Source organism: Bidens hawaiensis, unplaced genomic scaffold, assembly GCF_021521415.1.
Source record: "Bidens hawaiensis isolate Kalapana, Puna unplaced genomic scaffold, B.hawaiensis_p1.1 tig00004357_1, whole genome shotgun sequence".
NCBI classification, from domain to species: Eukaryota; Viridiplantae; Streptophyta; class Magnoliopsida; order Asterales; family Asteraceae; genus Bidens; species Bidens hawaiensis.
In genome coordinates this window covers 1,507,110-1,530,354 of record NW_027491262.1, presented here as the reverse complement: position 1 = coordinate 1,530,354, position 23,245 = coordinate 1,507,110, and the positions used below count along the sequence as shown (strand labels likewise).

The following is a 23,245-nucleotide window of genomic DNA, read 5'->3' as shown; positions in this document are numbered from 1 at the left end:
TGTGTAGTAGTGTTGTATTATATGGAAAAAATAATAATAATAAAATAAAAGTCGTTGTAGTGCACATGTGCGTAATGTTGTATTACACATACATACTAATGTGTATTCGATGTGCGTATTAGTCTTATATTGCATATATACAATAGTGTGTATCAAATATGTGCAATAGTGTTGTATTCTATGCAATACAACACTTTTGCATATATGCAATGTACATTATTACATATGCGCACTACATCGACGAGATTACCGACAAGGTTTTTTTTTTTTTTTTTTTTTTTTTTGAACCAATAACAACATATAAGAATAATGGAAAAAAAGAAACTTCAAAAAATTTTTTTAAAAAAAGTTAAAAATAGTTTTTTAAGGAGTTTTTAAGTTTCCCTATAAGAGCAGCTTTCACTTAATCCCACCCCTATATATATATATATATATATATATGCATCCAAATACAATACTTTTGAAAATCGTCCAAATCTTTTAACATATGGCATTTGTTTTATTCTAACCATTCAATACCTACTTTTGTTTTAACAAATATGTAAAAAGTTGCATCTTATATTTATTTCAACATTTTTTATTATGCTTCAAATGCGCATGATCAGTAGAAAGTTGCATGAAACTGACCATCGGTATACTGATCCGTAAGTAAGATTTGATCACCTACTATTGATCCACTTGAACAATCATTAGCTACTATATATATATGAACAATAGTAACTTGCGCGATGAACAATTGTGATCAGCAACAATTTGCGATAGCTTGTCACGTTACCGTTGATGAAAGCTAATTCTCAACTCCGTAGCCGCCTCACAGCTACCATGTCTTAAAAGTAGTTATATACTCAAATTAGTCTCCTAACAAAATATATTTTATCGAATGCGGAACAATAGAAAACCCTTGGAAGCTAGTATACTTAACATGTTTTCTTGTGATTTTACAATCACGTAGTTGTATGTTTGGACCACGGTTTTATATTGATATAACTTTTGACTTAGCTTATATTTAAAAAAGGTTTAATTAAAAAAAGCATCCACATACACAGCATCATCCATTTATAGACTAAGACTGATATGAAACTACAATTAAAAATCTGATCTATTACAAACCTTTTTTAATAATTACTAGTGGACTAACATACAAGCATCTTTGATTAATATAAAAATATTAAAGTTAGGTTTGGGTAATTGAAAATACAAAACCATTGTATTTTATAGAAGCAATAAGGTTATCATTGAAATTATATTTAAGTTTCTTTTATCTATACAATATAGGGATCAAAATTTCGTAATCTCTATAAGGGTATAGTTTATGAATACATGTGAAGGATAAATTGGTGAAAATTTCTTTCACTGCCATTTTAAAGTTTGATAATGGGTAAGAGGTTTGTTAATCAAGACAATGATGTCATTCTAATAAAACCAATCACATGTAATGTCAATTTTTTTCTGAGGTAGTCTCTAAATAAAATCGTTATAAGAGCAATCTCATTCCATCTATCATCATCTCTCCATCTTTAAATTTTAAAAAACTCTATTAAAAACTAGCTATACCAACTTTATATATATATATATATATAAAGTTACTATTCATCATTCATTAAATTATTGTGAGTGTATAAAACAAAAAATATAATAAAAATAATTTTGTGAGTAAGATAAAGATAAAAATGATGGATGGGTTGTGAGAGATTTTTAAAAACGAGTATTAAATTTTGAAAAGTATGAATTTTAGTTAAATAATAGGATAAAAATGATTGATGGAATGTGAATGCTACTAAGACGTTTAAAAGGAACATTAATATCATAAATTGTTCAACACGTTTTGAGTCCCAACAACATAAATGTGTACAATGTGCAAATGAGTTAAACCACTTGTGTCTTGTGAGCTACTTGAGATTCGCTCGTTAAAAACTTGAATTTTGTCGAGCTCAAGTCGGCTTGCAAGGCTAAACAAACTTATTATTTACATAGTTTTTATTTAGTATATTAAATATAAATTTTATAAAAATAATTATTACATCATGAATTATGAAAAAATAATTAGATAATATAGATGATGCTATATTTAAAAATTATAACTAAATCCATAAAATAATAAGTTTAAATATAATTAAAATAATTAATAAATAGATAGATGAATCGACCCCAACTGAAATGAGCTCAAACTTGAAAAACTACACACAAGCCGAGCTCGAGCTTTAGAAATACAACTTGAAATAAGCCGATGAATTCATGTTTAAAAAAACACTCACGAGCCAAACTCAAACTTAAACTACCTCAAGCTCGACTAAGCTTAGTTACACTCTTACACCCTTAACACTGCATTTGATCTCTTCCAAGTTTCAATACTCCTACTTATTAGGTAAAAAAACAAACTATATAAGTAAAGCATATAACAAACTAATAATCTAAATTTCACAGGCTTTTTCCACATCATTTAAAATAACCTTAGAATACTAAGTGAGTACTACTAAAGAGGTGTTTGGGATTCCTTATTTTACTTTCTTATAACTTTTTATTAGGTTAATAAGTTACAAAAGTGTAACTTAATAACTTTTCTCTCTCACATAAAAAGCAATCCCAAACACCTCATTCATTTTCTAAAAGTTAATAAGGTATAAGTCGGTGAAAATAAACAAACCCAAACACCCCCTAATAGTAATATGTGATCCATACTTATTTTAATACTCCATACATGATTCACCCACAAACAACTAAAAGCGAGCAAACCTACTTCTGGTTTCAAACCCGAGATCATAAGATCGTATCTTTCTATACATATAAGTCACAACCAACAACATTTGGCGGCAGCACTGAAACCACCCAATTTGGCGCCAGTTCATCACAAGATCTCCATAATAATATGGATGATCCTGATCACACCACCACATTCTCTCTACCCAGTCTCTTATGTGAAGAGGAGGATGATATTAATAATAATATTATATCATCATCGTCATCATTAACCTTAACCACCCAACTCAAATCCAGTTCAGAAGACAACGATCACTTCATCCGATCGTTGATCCAACGAGAAGCTGCTCAATCCAGCGATTACGCCTGCGACGATAATCGGTTCAAATACGCTCGGTTACACGCTATTAATTGGATTTTTACCGTACGTACCCGAATATAAATGACTTTTATCGTGCTTATTGTACGCATAAGTATATAACTTTTTAAATAAAGTCATTATATTATATTTTAGAATATAATTACCATTATTTTTGAACTAAAATAATTATTATTATCTTATATAATTTTTTATAACATAATTATTCTAGTTTAAAACTATAAAACTATATTATTTTTTATTGTTATTTGTGTGTTTAGTAGTTTAATTTTATTTGTACTGTATTCTACCCTGTATATAAATCCCTAATTCTTTAAGCTTTGTTAGGGTTTTGGGTTTCCATTATTATTATTATTATTAATATTATTTGTTGGATTTGACTGCAGACAAGAGAAGTGTTAGGGTTTCATTTTCGTACGGCGTATCTGTCTCTAACCTATTTTGATCTTTTTAATTCCAGAAGACTTATTGATGTAAGTATTTTTTTTTTTTTGGTAATAAAAAAATGAACTGATGGTTCGGTTAAGCGGTAACTGGTTAACTGAAAATTATGGTTCGGTTTTGGTGTGTGCCGTACCCGAATTAACTGAACGGTAGCTGGAACCAGAAAGGAAAGGTTGAAATGTTTAATAACTGAAGATGTTCGGTTTTGGTTCGGTTGAGGCTCAAAATGAACTAAACAGTTAACCGATGGTTCAGTTAAGTTATTACCGATTAACCAAAAATTTATAGTTTGGTTTTGGTTGATCGGTTAAATTGTCCAATAACCGAACGCTTTGGCTTTGGTTCAGTCGAGGCTTAAAATGAACAAAACAATTAACTGATGGTTCAGTTAAGTCATTACCATTTACCCGAAAATCATGTTTCGAATTTTGGTGTGTGGCATAACCAAATTAATCAAACCGTAACTAGTTGGTTTAATTGTACAATAACCCTGCACACTTCGGTTTTGGTTCAGTCGAGGCTAGAAACTGAACCGAACCAAACCCCCTCGTGCACAACCATTATTTGTATGGTTAGAACAAGATTCAGCTATCAGATTTCTATCAAATTTTACATGAAAATTATAGTATGGTTCAGTGGCGAAGGTTGGATGAGTTCGTTGGGGTGGGGGGGGACTCAAATTGTATTAAAAAATTCATATACGTGCGGGGTGGGGTGGGGGGCTCATATTTTAAGTAAAAAACGGGTAAATTTAAACTACGTTAAAAAAATTTTGGGCGAAAAAAAGTAAATTCACACCACTGTGCAAAAAAGCAGGGGCCCAGGCCCTCGCTAACCTTTGCCCCTGGTCTGGTTAATTATGATTAAGTGTTTATGATTAATAGAATGGGAAAGAATGGGCTATACAATTGCTTGGAATCGCATGCTTATCTCTGGCGGCCAAAATGGAGGAACAAGCTGTACCGTCGTTGTCTCACTACAAAGCGCAAGGATACAACTTCGAAAGCAGTGTGATTCAAAGAATGGAGTTGATGGTTTTAGCAACTTTAGAATGGAAATTATGTTGCATCACTCCGTTTGCGTATTTACACCATTTCTTCTCCAAGATTTGGGATGAATGTGACTGTAACGAGCTTCTTGTTTCCAAAGCTATCGAACTCATTCTTGATTTCTCGAAAGGTGCTTTCAAGTTTTAATCTTTAAGCTTGTTAAAGTTTTGAAATTGTTAATAAAGCCGAGTTTTTTTCCGTTTAAACAGAGGTTAATTTGATGGATCATAGGCCATCTGTTGTTGCAATAGCAGCAGTGTTATTAGCGTGTGACGATCAGTTAACGAGAAACACGTTGGAGTTCAAGATCGGTGTAGTGTCATCACTTCACTCTCTTGAAAAAGCAAGTGTTTTTAACCAACTTTTTCCAATCTTTTTGTGTTTTTAGTTTAGTTTTTAGTTTTGACATTTTAATCGTCTTTCGGAAACAGGAACGCATACATCATTGCTACGATCTTTTAAAGAAAATCGAGACTAAAAAGAACAAGACACCCGAGTTCAATTCCTTTGATTTATTAACTTGGAACCGGTCTTCCAACATTGGGATCAAAAGGAAGCTTACATACACGGGATTCGAACAAAAATGCCCTTTGCAGAAGATTAGTAGGCGATTGCAGTAGCGTTTTGGTTAAACAAGTGGTTTGTTGATTGGTTTGATCGCGTGATCTTAACCGAATAAGATTGAGTTTTCGGGATACTAATCTACCAACATATGGTATGATGAAAGATGGATGGTAAAGTTTAACATACAGTAAAAAGTGGCCAAAGATGTGTCAGTAAAAGATTGTTAAATTTGGAGTTTTTCTTTCACTTTTTCAATGCCCTTTAAAGCTTTAGGTCTGGATAAAGATTGTCATGTTTCTGTGTACATGTTACTGTTGAAGAAACACTTGTCAAGTTTCTTTTTATGAAAATGAGAGGGCTTTGGATGCTGACCTTCAAAGGGCATTGGGGGATTGTGGGGAATGGAGAGTGTTATATTATTTGATTTGATGTGATGATTAGATGCATCTGTTTTGTGGCCAAAGTTGATCAAATAATGGAGTGATGGACTGTGAAAGTGAAATGGTTTTGGTTTGTTTGTGACTGCATTGCATTGACTGTCTTTCTTTATGCTAAGTGGAATCAGTCTCTTTTCAATGTTTTTATTATTTTATTTGATGTAACAATGAAATGAAAAGACTAAACACTATAAATAATTGTACTTTGATTGTTATTTCATGATGGATTATATGTTTATATGTAATAGACAGGATACAAATAATTGCTTCAAGCTATGTTTAGAATGACATTTTAAACTATTTAATTAAACGAGTCGTGTTTGATTTGACATGTTTAACCATTTAATTTTACAAATCGACCCGCCAACCCATTAACAATCCTTTTTAACCCCATTTATTACAACCCACCAGCCTAATTAACACGTTTACAACTTCGTTACAACCTTTCAACCCATTTAACTGAGCTAAACAGCCATGATTGGGTTGCGAGACTTTATCTGTGTTAGACGCAAGGTTTCAAACGTCGCTACGCGGACCCTAGGCGGCCGACAGGGGAGTTGGGGGTGCTCAGAGCACTTGGAGAGTACTCGGACATGGTAAATATAAAGAAAATTAATTTTTCGATATTATATATATGTCAAATATCACAAGTTTACTAATATTTATAACAAAATAGGTAAATATCAACAAAATAAGTGAAACACATTTTTAAATAATAAAATATTCTAAAAATGCTAATCATTATTGAAATACGAATTATATTTTATTTTATTTAGTCAAATTCGGCCCAAGTTCACCGATAAGATGTGATTCTGGCTGAGGTTGAAAACCTTTGATCGATTTTTAGTAACTAGGCGGAATTAAAGAAACTCGTCTCGGCGACATACCTTGTAACGAGTACTCGGGGATTACTCGGCTTTGTAAACCTATTTTACAACATTGGTTAGACGTGTTTGACATGAATAAATAAAATGGGGCGTTCTGTTTATCGATCACACTCTTAAATTACTCAATTAAGAGTGCCAAGCATAATCAATATGGCATTTGATTAAGAATCTAAAAAGAAGAACTTTACATGCCATTTCATCCAAAAGTAAAAAAAAATTCACATGAGACTCCCTACTCTGTAAAATCATTAGTAAAATGAGTAACTACACAACTAACCCAGCCTTCTTAAATGCACATTCTCTACCTAGTAATTAATCTACACTTAACACTCTTCTAAAAAGCCTAAAGAACCAAATCTTTCTGTGAAAACAAAAGAGGAATCCTCTTCAAGTAAACCGCAATCGGCATGCTTAAATACCCGATAACAATGCTAAAGAACCATTGCACGATGGTTAGCGGTGATGTATTCGCAAACGTGCCTAGATACTCGACTATTATCACCTGAAAAATAAATGTCGCCAAGATAACACTTACGAACACATTATTATCCCATATTCCATCTACCACATCTTCTTTCTCCATTTCTCTAGAATTAATCTCATTAAAAAGCTGCATAATATTATCAACCCAATATAAGTTCTTGATCACATTTTGCATATAACATTATAACATTGTCAAATTTCATAATAATGTTTAGAATGTAACATACCTGACAGAAGACAAAGGCATTGAAAATGAGGGTATTAAGGATCAAATCAGAATCGTCTCCACGAAGACCGAAGAATGATTTTCCTTTTGATTGAAGTAACCATATTATTAAGAACTGGTATAAAGATTGTCCCAATATGTTTCGCCACATTGCATTGCTAATAAAGTTTCCGGTTCTTCCAACTGGTGGTCTTTTCATTAGTTCATCGTTTGGAGGTTCGGTTGCTAATGCGAGGGCTCCCAATGTATCCATGATCATGTTCACCCACAAGAGTTGGACCGCGGTCAATGGAGCACTTCCTAAGGTAATAGTAATGTTTTAAAACACGAAAAATGACAGTTATGTATAGCAAAATGTCATGTTGGTTGTTTAGTTACTCACAAAAAACACTGTTCACTTTGTCATATCAAAGTTTACAAGTGCTATGAGCGTGAGTTTGGCCGTGAATTCAAATATAAATTAAGTTACAATATCCGTCAACTTCAAGTAGAATTACTGTTTTAAGTTTTAACCCTATACTTTTCCATATGTTTTCTTTTTATTCTTTTTTAACCATCCAAATTTTGACATGTGGCCTGCTCATAACTTTTAGTTATTCTCTTTATAACTTTTAAAAAAGATGTTTCATATAATTCAAAAAATACAGCTGCGACGTGCTTCTTTTTATCTACGTTTCGATGTAAATTTTATTCAAAAGCTAGTTGTGCGTGATAATGTCCAAGTTATCGAAGCGCAAACATACAAGCTGTCAAATCTGCTTCAAGGTTTCGTTTTTTTACAGTGTTTTTTCTTCTTGCAACCTTTCAAAACTTTATGTTTTCTTCTTGATTAATTAGAGTTTTGAAGAGGTAGGTCACAGCAGAGCCCAGTTGGACCCGCAAGACTCACCTTAAACAGGGACGTCTGCGCAGAGACCAACTGGATCCGCAGGACCAACCATGCTCAGAGACGTGACGTCCTTACGCGCAGTACGCAAGCTGGTCCCGCAGGAAATGCCTCCCAATGGTGAAGGACTCCGCCTGTCCCCGCAGCCTCGGATACAAGCCATTAGGGAAGGCCACCCGCGCAGCATGGCTACACGCACAAGGCACTTAGCTCTCGATCATTCAGTGTCACCTGAAGGAATGAGCCAAGCCGGGAGCAATCCCGCACAGAGGCGGGAGGGGGAATACTCCCGCCCAAATAAGCCAGTCCGTATACTGAAGGATCTTTTACTGTACCTGACGAGGTATGGGCGAAAGATCTGATCAGAGATACGACAGCTCACTGATACAGTATGGCGAGCAGCATGCTCCTATACTGTATCACTATTAGCCGCTGCCTACTCACCAACTACTGTCATACCACGTGCATAGCCGGCAGTTGGTGGAAAGGGAATAGTACACAGCAGGCCTGGTCACTATCAGCCGCTGCCTACCCACCAACTACCAGCAGGGCACGTGCGTAGGCTACTGTTGATGAACAGGAACACTGTAGCAGCCGGCCATACCTCCTTGGAAACCTACCTTCGGCTATAAATACCCCAAATGGTATGATCATCTCAACATTACATTATCTTATATCATCATAATATACCTGATATCTGCTCTAGCAATCTCTTAATATACTTTTATATTTAAAGAGCAATCTAGTCTGATTCTCACGCCGGAGGGTGGTCACAAGGAGGAACCCCCCCCTTCTCAGTGACGAGCTCACGGTGTCTGTTTTGCAGGTTATCAGAAGAACCATCTTCCAAGGGTCTAACCCCTCGTGGGAAACAGCTATCCAACCCCCAGGTTACCAGTAATCTGTCCGGGGTCCGGTTAGTGTTTCTTCATTGGCGCCATCCGTGCATAAAGCTAGAACTTTATTTTTCTCCAGTTTTTTCAAACTTCTACAAAGATGGTTAGAGAAATTCCGGTAACCACAACCCCAGCTACTAGGGGGAATACCGGCAACACAGTTTTTACGAACACTACCCCGGCTACCGAAGCCGGGGCAAGTGAAGTAAATTTTACGAACACTACCCCACTTACCAGAGCTGGGGCAAGTGCAGTAAATGATCGCTTACTGGGATCCACCGATACCCAGTTTGAGAAACGAAGACTCCCCCGCCAGACTCTCGATGAAGTTAAGGCATGGGCGGAGGCACGACAAAAGGAATTCCAGGCTGAGTTGGACGAACGCTTGCGTTCCGTGCAACAGGCCGACGAATTCGAGTACTGGGAGGATGACTCGGAGGAATCCGACTCCGACGCGAACCCTCGCCATAGGGCAAAAGGGAAGCGTAAGGAGACGGAATCCCAACCGAAAAGGCATTTTGGACAAGCCTTCAAACCAAAAAGCACAGGTGGAAGTCCACGAGACTTCTCCAAAACGTTCAGACCAAACGTTGCAAATGCAGGAATGTCCAAGTTTGCAAGGGACATTGCGGAAGCAATCGCCCCAAAGAGTGCCAAACAAATGCCTAACATAGGCACATATGACGGTATATCTGATCCAGACGATCATTTGAACAGGTTCATAGCGGGGGCAACCGTCAGCAATTGGACGGAACCCACGTGGTGTTACATGTTCCAAATGACGCTGGTGGGGGCTGCTAGAGCTTGGTTTGATCGCCTACCGGTCAACCACATCTACGACTGGGCAGACTTCCAGCAGAAGTTTAGCCAACACTTCAGCCAGTAACAGAAGTATACCGAGGAGCAATGGACAATCCTCAAATGCATACGAGAGGAAGATGAATCTCTGCCAAACTTCATCACTCGCTTCAACTCAAAGAAGCTAAGTTTGGGCAATATCAGCGAAGATCTTGTTCGCGCTCCCTTCATCCAGGGCGCACATGACCCAGAGCTCATCCGCACCCTAACGGGTAAAGATGGCATGCCATCCACATGGGATGGCATCATGACAGCAGCAAAACGCTATGCGGAAACAGAGAAGCAACTGGGTAGAGATCTCCCACAGAGCACAAACCTCTACACTCAGAAGACGAGAGAAGACAACGTCCTCACCGCCAGACTAAATAAAAAACGGAAGCTAGGCATTCGGCAGTCAAGGGTAAACTTTGACACCTCATCCGGCTTGCAACATCGAGTGGGCGGAAGGGATAAGGTACAGTCGCACCGGAACTCCAGATGGACGCCACTCACCAAAAGCGTCACTGAAATATTCGCCACTGAAGAGCTCCCATGGCCAAAGCCTCCAATAATCCGACATCGTCACGATGCTGATCGGAGCAAATATTGTGACTTCCACAAGACAAAAGGCCACAACACTGAAGAATGCATAGACGTAAAGGACATGGTCGAAGCATTTGTCAGAGATGGGACGCTCGCGCACCTCGTGGCACAATAAAGGCTGAGCAGGCGGGTGCGTATAGAACCTCAGCTGGGGAAGACACGAATCAATTCCAGCTTCAAAATCGAGACTACATGCTGCGTAAAGAACGAGATCCCGAACCAGGTGCGTATCGGCTCGATGGCACTCCCATCCCAACATGGAAGGGAGCTCATTTACACAGTCTGCATGTAAATCAATTCCAACTTGTAAAGAAAAGGCCAAGAGCCACTTCTAATGGAAATGATTCTCTTTAAGAACATCGAAGGTGATGATTTTACATTCATACTTTTTTGAACACTAATATGCCGGTTTTCACCGCATAATTACGTGAAGTCATTGCATGGGAAGGCGGTCCTACCCGCACGAACCCAATAACGTGACAAACCTTCACGCACGTCAGTTTGGGAAAAAGTTCAGCACCCAAAAATGAAAGTGCCGGTCTATCCGCATGAATCATTAAAGGAAACTGAATAATAACCTATCAACAACCGCGCGTCGAACGGTTAAACTATGCAACACTGGCGACGGCGTTCACATTACGTGAAGTCGTTGCGTGGGAAGGCGGTCCTACCCGCACGAACCCAATAACTTGACAAACCTTCACGCAGGCCGGTTGAAGGGGAAGAGTTCAATTATCCTATTAAATGAAAGTGCCAGTCTATCCGCATGAATCATGAAAGGAAACCGAACACTAACCTATCGACAACTGCGCGTCGAACGGTTCAAAACAAAATTCTTAAAAAGGATAAGGAAAACCTACACGCAGGTCAGATAAGGGTAAAGTTTTGCCATCCTACTAAGTGCAAGTGACGGTTCTACCCGCACAATCACGAAAGAGGAAGCAAAACTTCACACCTATTATCAACCACGTTCAAAGGTTAACTTATCCTCATAGGATGAGGAAAACCTACACGCAGGTCAGATAAGGGTAAAGTTTTGCCATCCTACTAAGTGCAAGTGACGGTTCTACCCGCACAATCACGAAAGAGGAAGCAAAACTTCACACCTATTATCAACCACGTTCAAAGGTTAACTTATCCTCAAAAGGTGAGAAAAACCTACACGCAGGTCAGATAAGGGTAAAGTTTTGCCATCCTACTAAGTGCAAGTGACGGTTCTACCCGCACAATCACGAAAGAGGAAGCAAGACTTCCTGTTATCAACCACGTTCAAAGGTTAACTTATCTTAATGCCTTAGAAATTTCGAAAAGGAAAACCTACACGCAGGTCAGATAAAAGTTAAAGTTTAGCCATCCTACCAAGTGCAAGTGACGGTTATACCCGCACAATCACGAAGGAGGAAGCGAAACTTTAACCCATTATCAACCACGTTCAAAGGTTCTTATTCTAAACACTTGGAAAATTGCTAATTTAAACTAAGTATGCAAGTCATAAGTTTATAAAGCAAGGAACCCAAAGAAGGAAATAACAATCTTATACGCAAAAAGATTAATATTTCAAGAATATATTACAAGAATGGCCGGGTAACTACCCGCCTAAAAGAATAAAACTATACAAGTCTATCTTAGCAATGGGAAGGGATCTTCAGGATCAAGCTTCAGGGCCGCTTCCACTTGGACCCGCTCCGTCAGAAGAACGGGGTGGTTCGAGGAACGCTTTGAGGACAGCTAACCCATCATCAGCAGCAGCTACTTCGTCCACCTTTTCCACCACTGGATGCGGGAAGGCGGCGTATTGGTTCAATGCTTGGTCATAAATGGCTTCGGTATCCACATTGAACAAAGGGAAGTTGGAAGACGGGACGCCTTTCTCAACAAACCCTAGACCAAGCAGGAAGCCGGCCTTTTCCCCATCCTCATGAGAAGCGTTGAGGGCTGCGGTCATAGCATCATCGTAAGAGGTCTCTGAAAAGACCTGACGCACAACCTACAAAGAAAAAATACAAGTATTAGAACCTTTTCTTACAAAAGAAAAGCGAGAAGATAAAGCTAAACATACCTGAGGCAACGCTTCTCGAAGAAGCCATTGGAGGGCAGCTTGAGCTTCGTTATGGGCGCGTTCGGCTTCGCTCTTGTTAAGGTTGGCAAGTAAAACTTCCTTTGCGGCAGCCTCTTCGACGCCCTTAAGTTTCCGCTCGGTGTGGTCAAGCACCCCCCTCTGGTCCAGGATTTCCTGGAGTTTCTTGGCATCTTCCATGGCCAAGGCATCATGAGCGCGTTGGAGAGCCTCTAATTTGGCCTTGAGCTCCTCATTCTCCACACGCAAAGGCTCAGCAACGGCTTCAGCCTTGGCAGCCCTCTCGGTTGCGTTTCGCGCAGTCTCCCTGGCCAGCCGAAGCTGTGCATTCACAGCTTGGGCAGCCTTGGAGCGGGCCTCGAGTCGCGCCTGAACTTCAACCTCGAGGGCCTTGAAGGCCTTCTCCTTGTCGGCGGCAGCTGCCGCCAGCTGTTGGTTCTCCTCCCGGAGAGCACGCGCCTCAGATACGTCCTTGGCGCGAGCTGCTTTCAACTTGTCGTTTTCACGACAAAGCAGCTCGACGCGCGGCTGCATCCGGGCTTGAAGAACCCGAAGCTCATTGGTTAGCCTACCCTCCTGGTAGCTAGCCATGGCTTCCCCCAACGCACCATGAGGAGCAGCGTGGCGAGCCCAGTCCACGCACTCCACAGGGGTACGAAGGGTTGTTCCTCGGCGTATGTTCCATCGCGGAACATACACTTCATTGGAATCCGACACTACAAAAGAAACAAAGGCAGTAAGGAAAAGATGATAAAAAACATAAGGGAAAAAGAAAGGAACCCTACGCACCTGTAGGGTCAATGACAGGCCGATAGCCGCCAAACCCATCACCTGAACCTAAAGGAAATCCATCCAACAGGTCAGGCAGACGGAAAGGAGGCAAAGATCGGCGGGAAGCCCCGCGCGTACCTGATGGTCCGGCCGTAGGTGCCGGTGGCGCGGGCATGGTGGCAGCCGCCGCGGTCGCCGTTGTGGTCGCCGCCGCGGTCGCCGACTCCTCAGCAGCAGCAGTAACCGCCGGCTCCGTGAAGGATGCTGTAAAAATCGCACTCACGGCCGGCGGTGACGTCATCTCGGCCGGAACAGTTGGCTCAAAGGAACGAGCAACTGGACCAGCGGATGCAGGCGCAGGCGCCTGGGTCGACGCCTCAGGAAGGCTGACCGAGCCTACCGTCATTGGCGGGGAGGTACTCCCCTGCGCTTCACCCCGGAATGCGTCAACATCCACGCCTGCACAAAGAAGAAAGTGTTAAATTTAAGAAGTAATAAATCTGCAAAGACATTATCATTGTACTTACGGGTTTTCTTGACCCTGAACGTACGGACGGGCGGGGAGGAACCCGATGGAGCCGGCCTCTTGGTACCGGTCACCGTCGTCTTCGTTGGTTCTCCGGAGGTAACGGTCGTAGCCTCCGGAACAGTGGTCTTCTCACCACCGGGCTTCCCCGCCACCTCTTCACTATCTGACTCCGAGTCAGATAGAACCACCGGACCAGCCGTGGAGGCCTTCTCCTTCCCTTTCCCGCCGACAGCAGCTTTCTTCTTCCGCACCAATGGAGGAGCATCTGAGGATTCCTCAGAAGAAGACAGGTCAAGAATTCCAACAGCGGGTACAGCATTGAGAGATTGAGGAAAGAATATCGCCTTACCTGGCCGCCGGTGGCTCAGGATCTCGTGGCCCAGCGGATAGACCTCCACAAAACGATCCGCCGTTTGCTCCAGGATGGGCAACTCGCCCTCGTCCAGAGCACGAGTACCCATCCGCGCGGGACCGTCGGTTTCCCGCGGGAACAGAAGCGACTCCAAATTATTTCCCTCTGAAAGAAAAGAAACAGTTAGAAGACAAACTTGTATCAAAAAAGAAAGACAAGACATACCATAGGGAATAGAGTTCAAACCGTATTCGAGAAGGATGGGAACCTGAGACGCATCCTTCCACACCCGGCTCATCCCTAACATGACCATACCGGACTCCGCAAACCGGTAAACCGGAGATTGGATCCGGGATATCTTCGAGAACCATTCCGCCTCCTGGTAGTTGGGGGCGTGAAGGCTCGGTATCGCTTGGCCATTTTTAAACTTCATGGCAAGGGGGATGGCGCGGGCAGAAATATAGAAGAATTCCTGCTTCCACGCGCGAAGACTGCGCTCGGTGTCGCAAATCTTCAGACCCTTAATACGGGTCGTCAAGGTGTACCACCCCTGGATGCACCTCCAGGTATAGAAGGTCATCAGGCGGTCCACGTGGGGCTCGATGCCCAAAATCCGGCACACCCACTCAAAATGGCGAATCTTGGCGATCGCCATGGGGTGCAGCTCGGTCAAATGAACACCGTGCCTCTCAAGGACACGGTAAACAAATTTTGTCAACGGGAATCTAAGATTCCCATAGACAAAAAATGCAGCATAAACCCCGATCTTGCCTCTGGGGGCATCATACACGGTCTGGTGGGATTCAGGAAACTCAGGCTCGAGATGATCGAGCATGAACTTCCTGACAACATACCGGTACTGATCGCCGGGCAGAGCACATTGGCACTCGCCAGCAGTACCCCTGTCGTCAGCTATAGCTTCAGCATCACGAGAAGACATCTTGCAGAGAGAAGAGAACGATTTCGAGAGAATGCTCGATTGAATAAAGGAGTATTCGCCGGAAATCGCCTTAAAGATGAAGAGAAGAGTGAAAAGTGTGAATTGTAAGTAACCCTCTCCCCCTTTATATAGTAATCACAATTAATGCGGTGAAATTAATGCGGAGGAGAGAGAAATCGAATGTGCAATGAAACTATGACACGTGGCAAAAACCAAGCTGGCAACAGCTGTTGAAAGGACGTATGCCAGTAATTTCGCGGCCACGCGCCCGAAAAATCGCGCCCACGCGCCTGAAAAAGCGACTGGAATGACCATGTTCTGTCACGTCACCATAACTTCTTGCACGTCCTGACACAGTCAGAAGAAACAGTCGCACGACGTTTCAGAGGTTTGGACTGTTCTTATCTTTTCACCAACTCTTCGAATTTCAAAATTCAAAAATTTGAAAATATTAAAAAGTAAGCGGGAAAATACCCCTTACCCCTTGGCAAACAAGTAACCGTAAGACGGATGCGGGTACAGTGTAAAGGCAGAACCCTTCACATACCTAGCACCCGCAGGGAATTGAAGTCAAGAACCTTGGCAAATAAGTAACCGTAAGACGGATGCGGGTACAGTGTAAAGGCAAAACCCTTCACATACCTAGCACCCGCAGGGAATTGACGCCAAGTAAACCTTGGTGAACAAGTAACCGAAAGACGGATGCGGGTACAGTGTTAAGGCAAAACCCTTCACATACCTAGCACCCGCAGGGAATTGAAGCCAAGTACCTCGGCAACCAAGTAACTATAAGACGGCTGCGGGTACAGTGTTAAGGCAAAACCCTTCACATACCTAGCACCCGCAGGGAATTGACGCCAGGAATACCTTGGAAGTAAAGTAACCGTAAGACGAGCGCAGGTACAGTGTTAAGGCAAAACCCTTCACATACCTAGCGCTCCGCTGGGAATTGAAACCAAGAAGGATCTTCTGGGCAATGCTTGCGGAAACGGAAATAACATCCCCGCATAGCGGGAACGTCGAGAACTACGTTGTTTGAAGCTCCAGGATGGAATTGGTGGTCTTAACATAATTGATCACTATGTTCAAAACTACCAAAACCTCATGGAAAATCCATACAACTGGGACTCAATGCTCCTGACTTGCGAGGAGGTTACAGACCTACCCGCATCATACCCAAAGACCAAGCAGGAAACTCGGGCATTTCTGCAAGTGACAAGGACTTCCGCGGAAAGAATCCCCATGGAAAACCTTACAAAACCCCTTTTCAAAACCCTTTGCTCAAGTCCAAAAGTTCACCTCACTTTATTAAACACTCAGGAGAAGAACATTGGACTGGGGGGACTTGAAGAGGTAGGTCCCAGCAGAGCCCAGTTGGACCCGCAAGAGTCACCTTAAACAGGGACGTCTGCGCAGAGACCAACTGGATCCGCAGGACCAACCATGCTCAGAGACGTGACGTCCTTACGCGCAGTACGCAAGCTGGTCCCGCAGGAAATGCCTCCCAATGGTGAAGGACTCCGCCTGTCCCCGCAGCCTCGGATACAAGCCATTAGGGAAGGCCACCCGCGCAGCATGGCTACACGCACAAGGCACTTAGCTCTCGATCATTCAGTGTCACCTGAAGGAATGAGCCAAGCCGGGAGCAATCCCGCACAGAGGCGGGAGGGGGAATACTCCCGCCCAAATAAGCCAGTCCGTATACTGAAGGATCTTTTACTGTACCTGACGAGGTATGGGCGAAAGATCTGATCAGAGATACGACAGCTCACTGATACAGTATGGCGAGCAGCATGCTCCTATACTGTATCACTATTAGCCGCTGCCTACTCACCAACTACTGTCATACCACGTGCATAGCCGGCAGTTGGTGGAAAGGGAATAGTACACAGCAGGCCTGGTCACTATCAGCCGCTGCCTACCCACCAACTACCAGCAGGGCACGTGCGTAGGCTACTGTTGATGAACAGGAACACTGTAGCAGCCGGCCATACCTCCTTGGAAACCTACCTTCGGCTATAAATACCCCAAATGGTATGATCATCTCAACATTACATTATCTTATATCATCATAATATACCTGATATCTGCTCTAGCAATCTCTTAATATACTTTTATATTTAAAGAGCAATCTAGTCTGATTCTCACGCCGGAGGGTGGTCACAAGGAGGAACCCCCCCCCCTTCTCAGTGACGAGCTCACGGTGTCTGTTTTGCAGGTTATCAGAAGAACCATCTTCCAAGGGTCTAACCCCTCGTGGGAAACAGCTATCCAACCCCTAGGTTACCAGTAATCTGTCCGGGGTCCGGTTAGTGTTTCTTCAAGTTTGTACCTGTCAAACAAGCTGAAGTAAAGTTGACTATCAAAGCAACGACGTTGACTGTGAGCTGAAACTGTACAAACTTTTGAATGTTAACGTAAACCGATCTTCCCCATTTGGCAACGGTCACAATGGTGGAGAAATTATCATCTAGGATTATAACATCTGCACTTTCTTTAGCTACCTGAAACCGGTAACAATCAATAATATGAACAAGTTTTACATCCGAAGGGTAAAACCGTAATTTATGATATGTTTCTTGTATGCTAACCTCAGTACCAGCAATGCCCATTGCTAGCCCAATATCTGCTTCATGAAGAGCTGGTGCATCATTTGTTCCATCACCAGTAACTGCCACAACTTCACCAAATGTTGTTCTTAAGTGTTTCACTAATGTATGTTTATCGAGAGGCGATGATCGAGCCATAACCTTAATGAATCAAAATTGTAAGAGTTAGTTACATATTTGAAGTAACAGGTTTGGGAACTACGTTCGAAAAGTTGCATGTTTGAGGATCTGGTTTTAGTTTTGTAACAAGTTTGGGTATTAACACTTGCTTCTGTTAAGACGAGATAAAATGACCAAAATACCCTTGAACATTAAAAAACAAAACTGGATCATATATACCCAAGCGAAACTTAAAATAACAAAAGTACCCTTGTGAAATGAACTTTTAGCTTGTTACCATTTTACCCTTCTCGAATATATTACCTTTTTTTGTTGTAAATATAGGTTAAATTGAACTTTTAAGATTACAAATGAACATATACGAAATAAAAGTGTTGACGAAAATAAGGTTAAAATTGTCATATTAATATGAACTGTATGATATTTATACAGAAATTACCAAAACAAAAATGCACCTGAATCTTGGGAATTATTCTGTACAATTCATCTAGACTTTTTTCACGAAAATCTGGACCTTCAATAGCAATACCATCATCTGTAAGTATTCCACATTCTTTAGCTATTGCCTTTGCTGTATTAATATTATCTCCTGTAACCATACGGACAGTTATACCGGCAGCCCGACAAAGAGCCACTGATTCCTTGACACCTGGACGAACGGGATCTTTAATACCCACGATTCCAATACACGTGTACCCGTCAGATGGAATCGGCGTGTCAACAGAAACATCATTTTTAAGGTCTATATAAGCAAGACATAATGTTCTAAGTGCCTTACTAGCAAATTTATCAATCACAAGTTTTAAATGGTTAACTGATGACTCATCAAGATTAACAACTTCACCATATGTATTAATCACTTTGTCACAAGCAGCCAATATTATTTCAGAAGCACCTTTACAATGAGCTCTTGTAGAACCTTCAGGAAGCTTCAACACGACTCCCATTCGTTTCTTTGTCGAGTTAAATGGCTCGACTCTAAGAATTTTACACGCTTGGCGTTCAGAATTGAAATCGCCACCAAGTGACAAACCGAATTCTAGAATAGCGGTTTCTGTTGGTGTTCCTAGTATCTCACGTGACCCGTGTTGGTTAATTACAACTTCGCCCCCTGTGTTAGTGAATATAGACTGTAACAGAAGCTTTAACGCATTATCTGATATCTCAGTCGCGACTTGTTTGCTTAAATCCATGGTTTTCATACAAATGCAGGCTTCCACAACCGTCATCCGGTTAGTGGTTAATGTCCCAGTTTTATCACTGCATATAGTTGTTGCAGACCCCATGGTTTCACAGGCTACCAGATGGCGAACGAGTGCTTTGTCATTCATCATCTTCTTCATGGCAAATGCAAGACTCAATGTGACAGCTAATGGAAGTCCTTCTGGTACTGCAACAACAACAATGGTGACTGCAATTGCAAAATACTCCAAAAGCTCTAAAGCGTCATCACCCGACCAACTCCAGTGAGTTTGTTCTGCGATCTTGCGTGCCACTAACTTTTGCACAAGTACTGCAAACGTCACCATCGCGAAAAAAAGACCAATTTTTCCAATAACTGTAGCAACTCCATTTAACTTAACCTGTAATGGTGTTTCATCATCTCCACCTTCACTAAGAGTTGCCATTAACTTTCCCCATTGGGTTCGCATACCAACCGCTGTAACCATCATTTTGCACGAACCATCTTGGACCTTGGTTCCAGACAGCAAATAAGGATTCTCAGAACTCACCATAACCGGCTCACTTTCACCAGTCAAACTAGACTCATCAATGGAGACTGCAAAACCAGAAAGAAAGACTCCATCTGCAGGCACTTGATCACCAATAACAAGATGCACGATATCACCAACAAGTAACTCGTATATCGATAACTTTTGCCTGTACGCGTTTCGTGTAACTTGAATAGATATCTTTTTCTTCTCTTTATCCAAATCTTTAAACTGCAAAGATTGGCGGTAATCACTCGTTGCTGTTACAAAAACCACTAACAAGATACTCGCCACGATCCCTAAACCGTCATGAGCTCCTTTGGGCCAACCTTCGGTTGCAATTCCTACAATCAAAGAGACAAATGCACATGCACCAAGGACCATTAAGGTCATATCTTGAAGGGCTTCCCAAACAAACACCCAAAAGCTGCGTTGTGCAGCTTCTGTAAATTTGTTAAGTCCAAAAAGTTCTTGCCTTCGGGTCAGCTCGTGGTTGTTTTCAGTACAAAGTCCATCAGTTGTTGATGTTTTGATCTTTTTGGCAACACCATCTACTCCACCATGGAGTTTAAGCCTCTTCGGGTCGTGGCCTTCAGCAATACAACCTACTTCTTCAGCACAAATGTCAAAACCAGCAGCTTTGAATTCATCAGGTACTGTATAGTCTTCTGGTTGAGCCCCTGCACTCGATTTGACATGAAAACAGGCATTATGTGATAGGAAGCTACAATTAGCGCATGTCCGTTCGTTTTACCTTTTTACCGAATAAACGATCAAACAGGAACAAAGAAACAAACAGGATTTTCTTGTTCATTTTTGTTCGTTAAGAAAAGCATGTTCGTTTATGTTTGTTCGTTAATAGTGCAAACGAACAGTTCACGAACGTTTAACAAAAGCGAACATAACTGAACACAGTTGAACGAACATAAATGAACAGAACTGACGAATACCAACTAAAAGTAAAAGTAAGCATCAATCTGTTGGACTTTAAATTAATAAAACTAGACTAAATTGCAATAGGTGATACCTTAATTTCATAAAACTAACAAAAATAGACAGATTCAAATGAACAAACGTTCGCGAACATAAATGAACGAATAGGACATCATTTAACTAAATGAACCTTTTTTTTGTTCATGTTCGTTCGTTTAATAAATAAACGAACACAAACGAACTTCCCAGCAAACGATTCTTGAATGGTTCAGTGAAATACGATACATAAATACTTTAAATCAGTACCAAAACCTACCTTGTAGAAACTGAAATGCAGCCTTTGAAACCAACACTGCCACCCTCAATTTCTCCTGTAATCAGTCAAACTACAATTCATAAGTCACCTAGTGTGTAATTTCCTAATTTCAGTTTTGTTCTAAACTTATTTCATGACAGTCACCAGGTAACTTGTGAAAATGCGTGAATAAAAAGGTAAAAAAAAAAAGTCGAGCCAAGCCCAAGCTCCATAAAACTCAGGTCCGGCTTGCTTTAACTTACGAGGGCTCAAACTCAACTCCTTTTAACTTATAGGGCTCAAGCTCGAGTAGAACTCGACCTCTTAAGCTCGAGCTCTGCTTATTTGTTATTTATTAATTCCTTAATTAGTTTATTTATGCATTTTATAAATATTTACATATACCTATAATAATAATTTTTATATAGAATGCACTTTATATTACTTAATTATTTTCATCATAATTGTATACATACTAATAGATACTATGCAAACATATTAATTAAAACTATATAAATAGAAAGTTCGTCTAGACTCGCTAGCACGCTATGTTGTCAACTTTTTCCGCAACAGTCACTAGGTGTTGCGAAAATTTGTGAATAATAAACAAGTCGAGCCAAGCCCAAACTCCATGAGGACCAGGCTTGGCTCGACTCGTTTTAACTTAAGAGGGCTTGAACTCTACTCCTTTTAACTTAAAGACCTCAAAATCAAGTAGAACTCATCTCTAAAGCTCCAATTCAACTTATTTATTAATTCCTTATAAATATATATTATAATAATTTTTATATATAAAACTCTATGTATTACTTAACTATTTATATCATAATTATACATACCGATAGTTACTATATACATCTATTAATAAAAACTATATAAATAAAAAGCTCGTCTAGCCTCGCCAACATGCTCGAGCTCGATATGTGAAGCACTGTGAGATCGTTCGTTACGTTCAGTGGCGGACCCAGGATTTTTTGCCAATGGGGTCCCATATTTTCGGTGTTCAAATTTTTCGGGTCGGTCGTTGTTCAGGTCTGGTCGAGGCGAAGAACATAATAAAAAACAATATCATAATAAAACTTTCTTTTCAATCATCACTACCTGAACGGGTCAAAATGGGTCGGGTTGACACATAAACACTTTGTTTTCCCTTTCTTAAACATTTTTGAGATAGAACCTAGATCCACCCTTTCATAAGCATGTGTTGAAAACCATTAACTTAAACTAGTGAAAAATAAAACTGATATTTTAAAGTGTTTGAATGTTTCTAAAGAAAACCATGCATAAAGTTGAAAACAATGATATGTATTTTAGAGGTGTTTGAATGTTTCCAAAGTTATCATTGCAACATTAGCAATCAAATGATTGATTAACACTAAAAATTAACACAAAAAACCAAAAACTGAGCCTTGTAAGACTTGAACCCATGACCTTTCAAAGATAAAACAAGGGACTTTCCACCAGACCACATCAACATTAATAGTATGGGTTCCAAGTATTAAATCTTATGGGGTCCTCAAAAAATTTAATATACCGCTTCTAATAAATTTTTAAAAAACATTGGTGTCCCGGGACCCCGATCCACACTATGTGGGTCCGCCCCTGGTTACGTTCTTGAACTTTTTTTCACAACAGTCACCAGGTGTTTGTGAAAGTGCGTAAATAAAAAAGTAAAAAACAAGTCAAGCCAACTGAGTTCCGTAAGGCTCACGGTCGGCTTGTTTTAACTTAAGAGAGCTTAAACTCTACTCTTTTTAACTTAAAGCACTAGAGCTCGAGTACAACTCTACCTCTAAAGCTCGAGCCAGCTAGTCAGCCTATTTGCTGTTTATTAATTCCTTCATGCATTACTTTATTTATGCATTATTAATAACTATTTAAATATATTTAAATGATAATAATTTGTATGAATGTTTTTAACTTTTTTCATAACGGCCACCAAGTGTTTGCGAAAATGCCTCAAACCGAACCTGATTGGCCCGACGCATGGCGGCAGCCTCATCGCGCTTGGCCATATTAGCAGTGAACCGAAACCGTCGCTTAGGGTTCTTGACAACACCACAGAGAGTCCGCCATCTCTTCAACGATTCACCGGACGAATGCTTCGGTTTCACTTCGCCGAATTTATCATTCAAATACGTCTCCATCTCCTTCCGATTGTTTGTTTAATATCCGTACGATCAATTGTTGCTGATGAGCCGAATTGAACCGTTAACGGTTACGGTAACCATTCGTTTGGTCTTCATCTGCAAGCTTTGAGAAATTGAAACGTGTAAAAAGTTGTGATTTGGTTGTTGAAGGTGAGAAAACAAACAGAGTGCAGAGAGTGATCCGATTGTCATGGAAACGGAATGACCGGGTAATTTTCTTCGTGCATGCATGACTTCAAATAATAACTAATAATATTATTTTTTTATTGTGCGGGATGTTAAACAGGTCATGTTTGTGTTCATAACTTACTTGGTTGTTGGCAGCAATGACGGATCTAGAACATTTTGTTTGAGGTAACATATAAATTT

At 40.7% G+C, this 23,245-nt stretch overlaps 2 protein-coding genes across 2 annotated transcripts; one reads left to right on the top strand and one right to left on the bottom strand.

Annotated features, from left to right (window-relative positions):
- Positions 1-2,866: 2,866 nt before the first annotated feature.
- Positions 2,867-5,200, top strand: LOC143626391 (cyclin-D5-1-like). The gene is made up of 5 exons (XM_077096505.1): positions 2,867-3,121; positions 3,463-3,549; positions 4,405-4,699; positions 4,779-4,912; positions 5,001-5,200. Exons 1-5 carry the CDS (start codon positions 2,867-2,869, stop codon positions 5,187-5,189), a joined length of 960 nt encoding a protein of 319 aa, XP_076952620.1. The 3' UTR covers positions 5,190-5,200.
- A 1,600-nt stretch (positions 5,201-6,800) lies between these two features.
- On the bottom strand, positions 6,801-22,873 carry LOC143626390 (calcium-transporting ATPase 2, plasma membrane-type-like). Its single transcript, XM_077096504.1, has 8 exons — positions 22,697-22,873; positions 20,748-20,802; positions 18,525-20,178; positions 18,242-18,302; positions 17,649-17,807; positions 17,390-17,561; positions 7,168-7,466; positions 6,801-7,067 (listed from the first exon to the last, which is right to left on the bottom strand). The coding sequence occupies exons 1-8, from the start codon at positions 22,871-22,873 to the stop codon at positions 6,801-6,803; spliced, it is 2,844 nt and encodes a 947-aa protein (XP_076952619.1).
- Between the last annotated feature and the right edge of the window lie 372 nt (positions 22,874-23,245).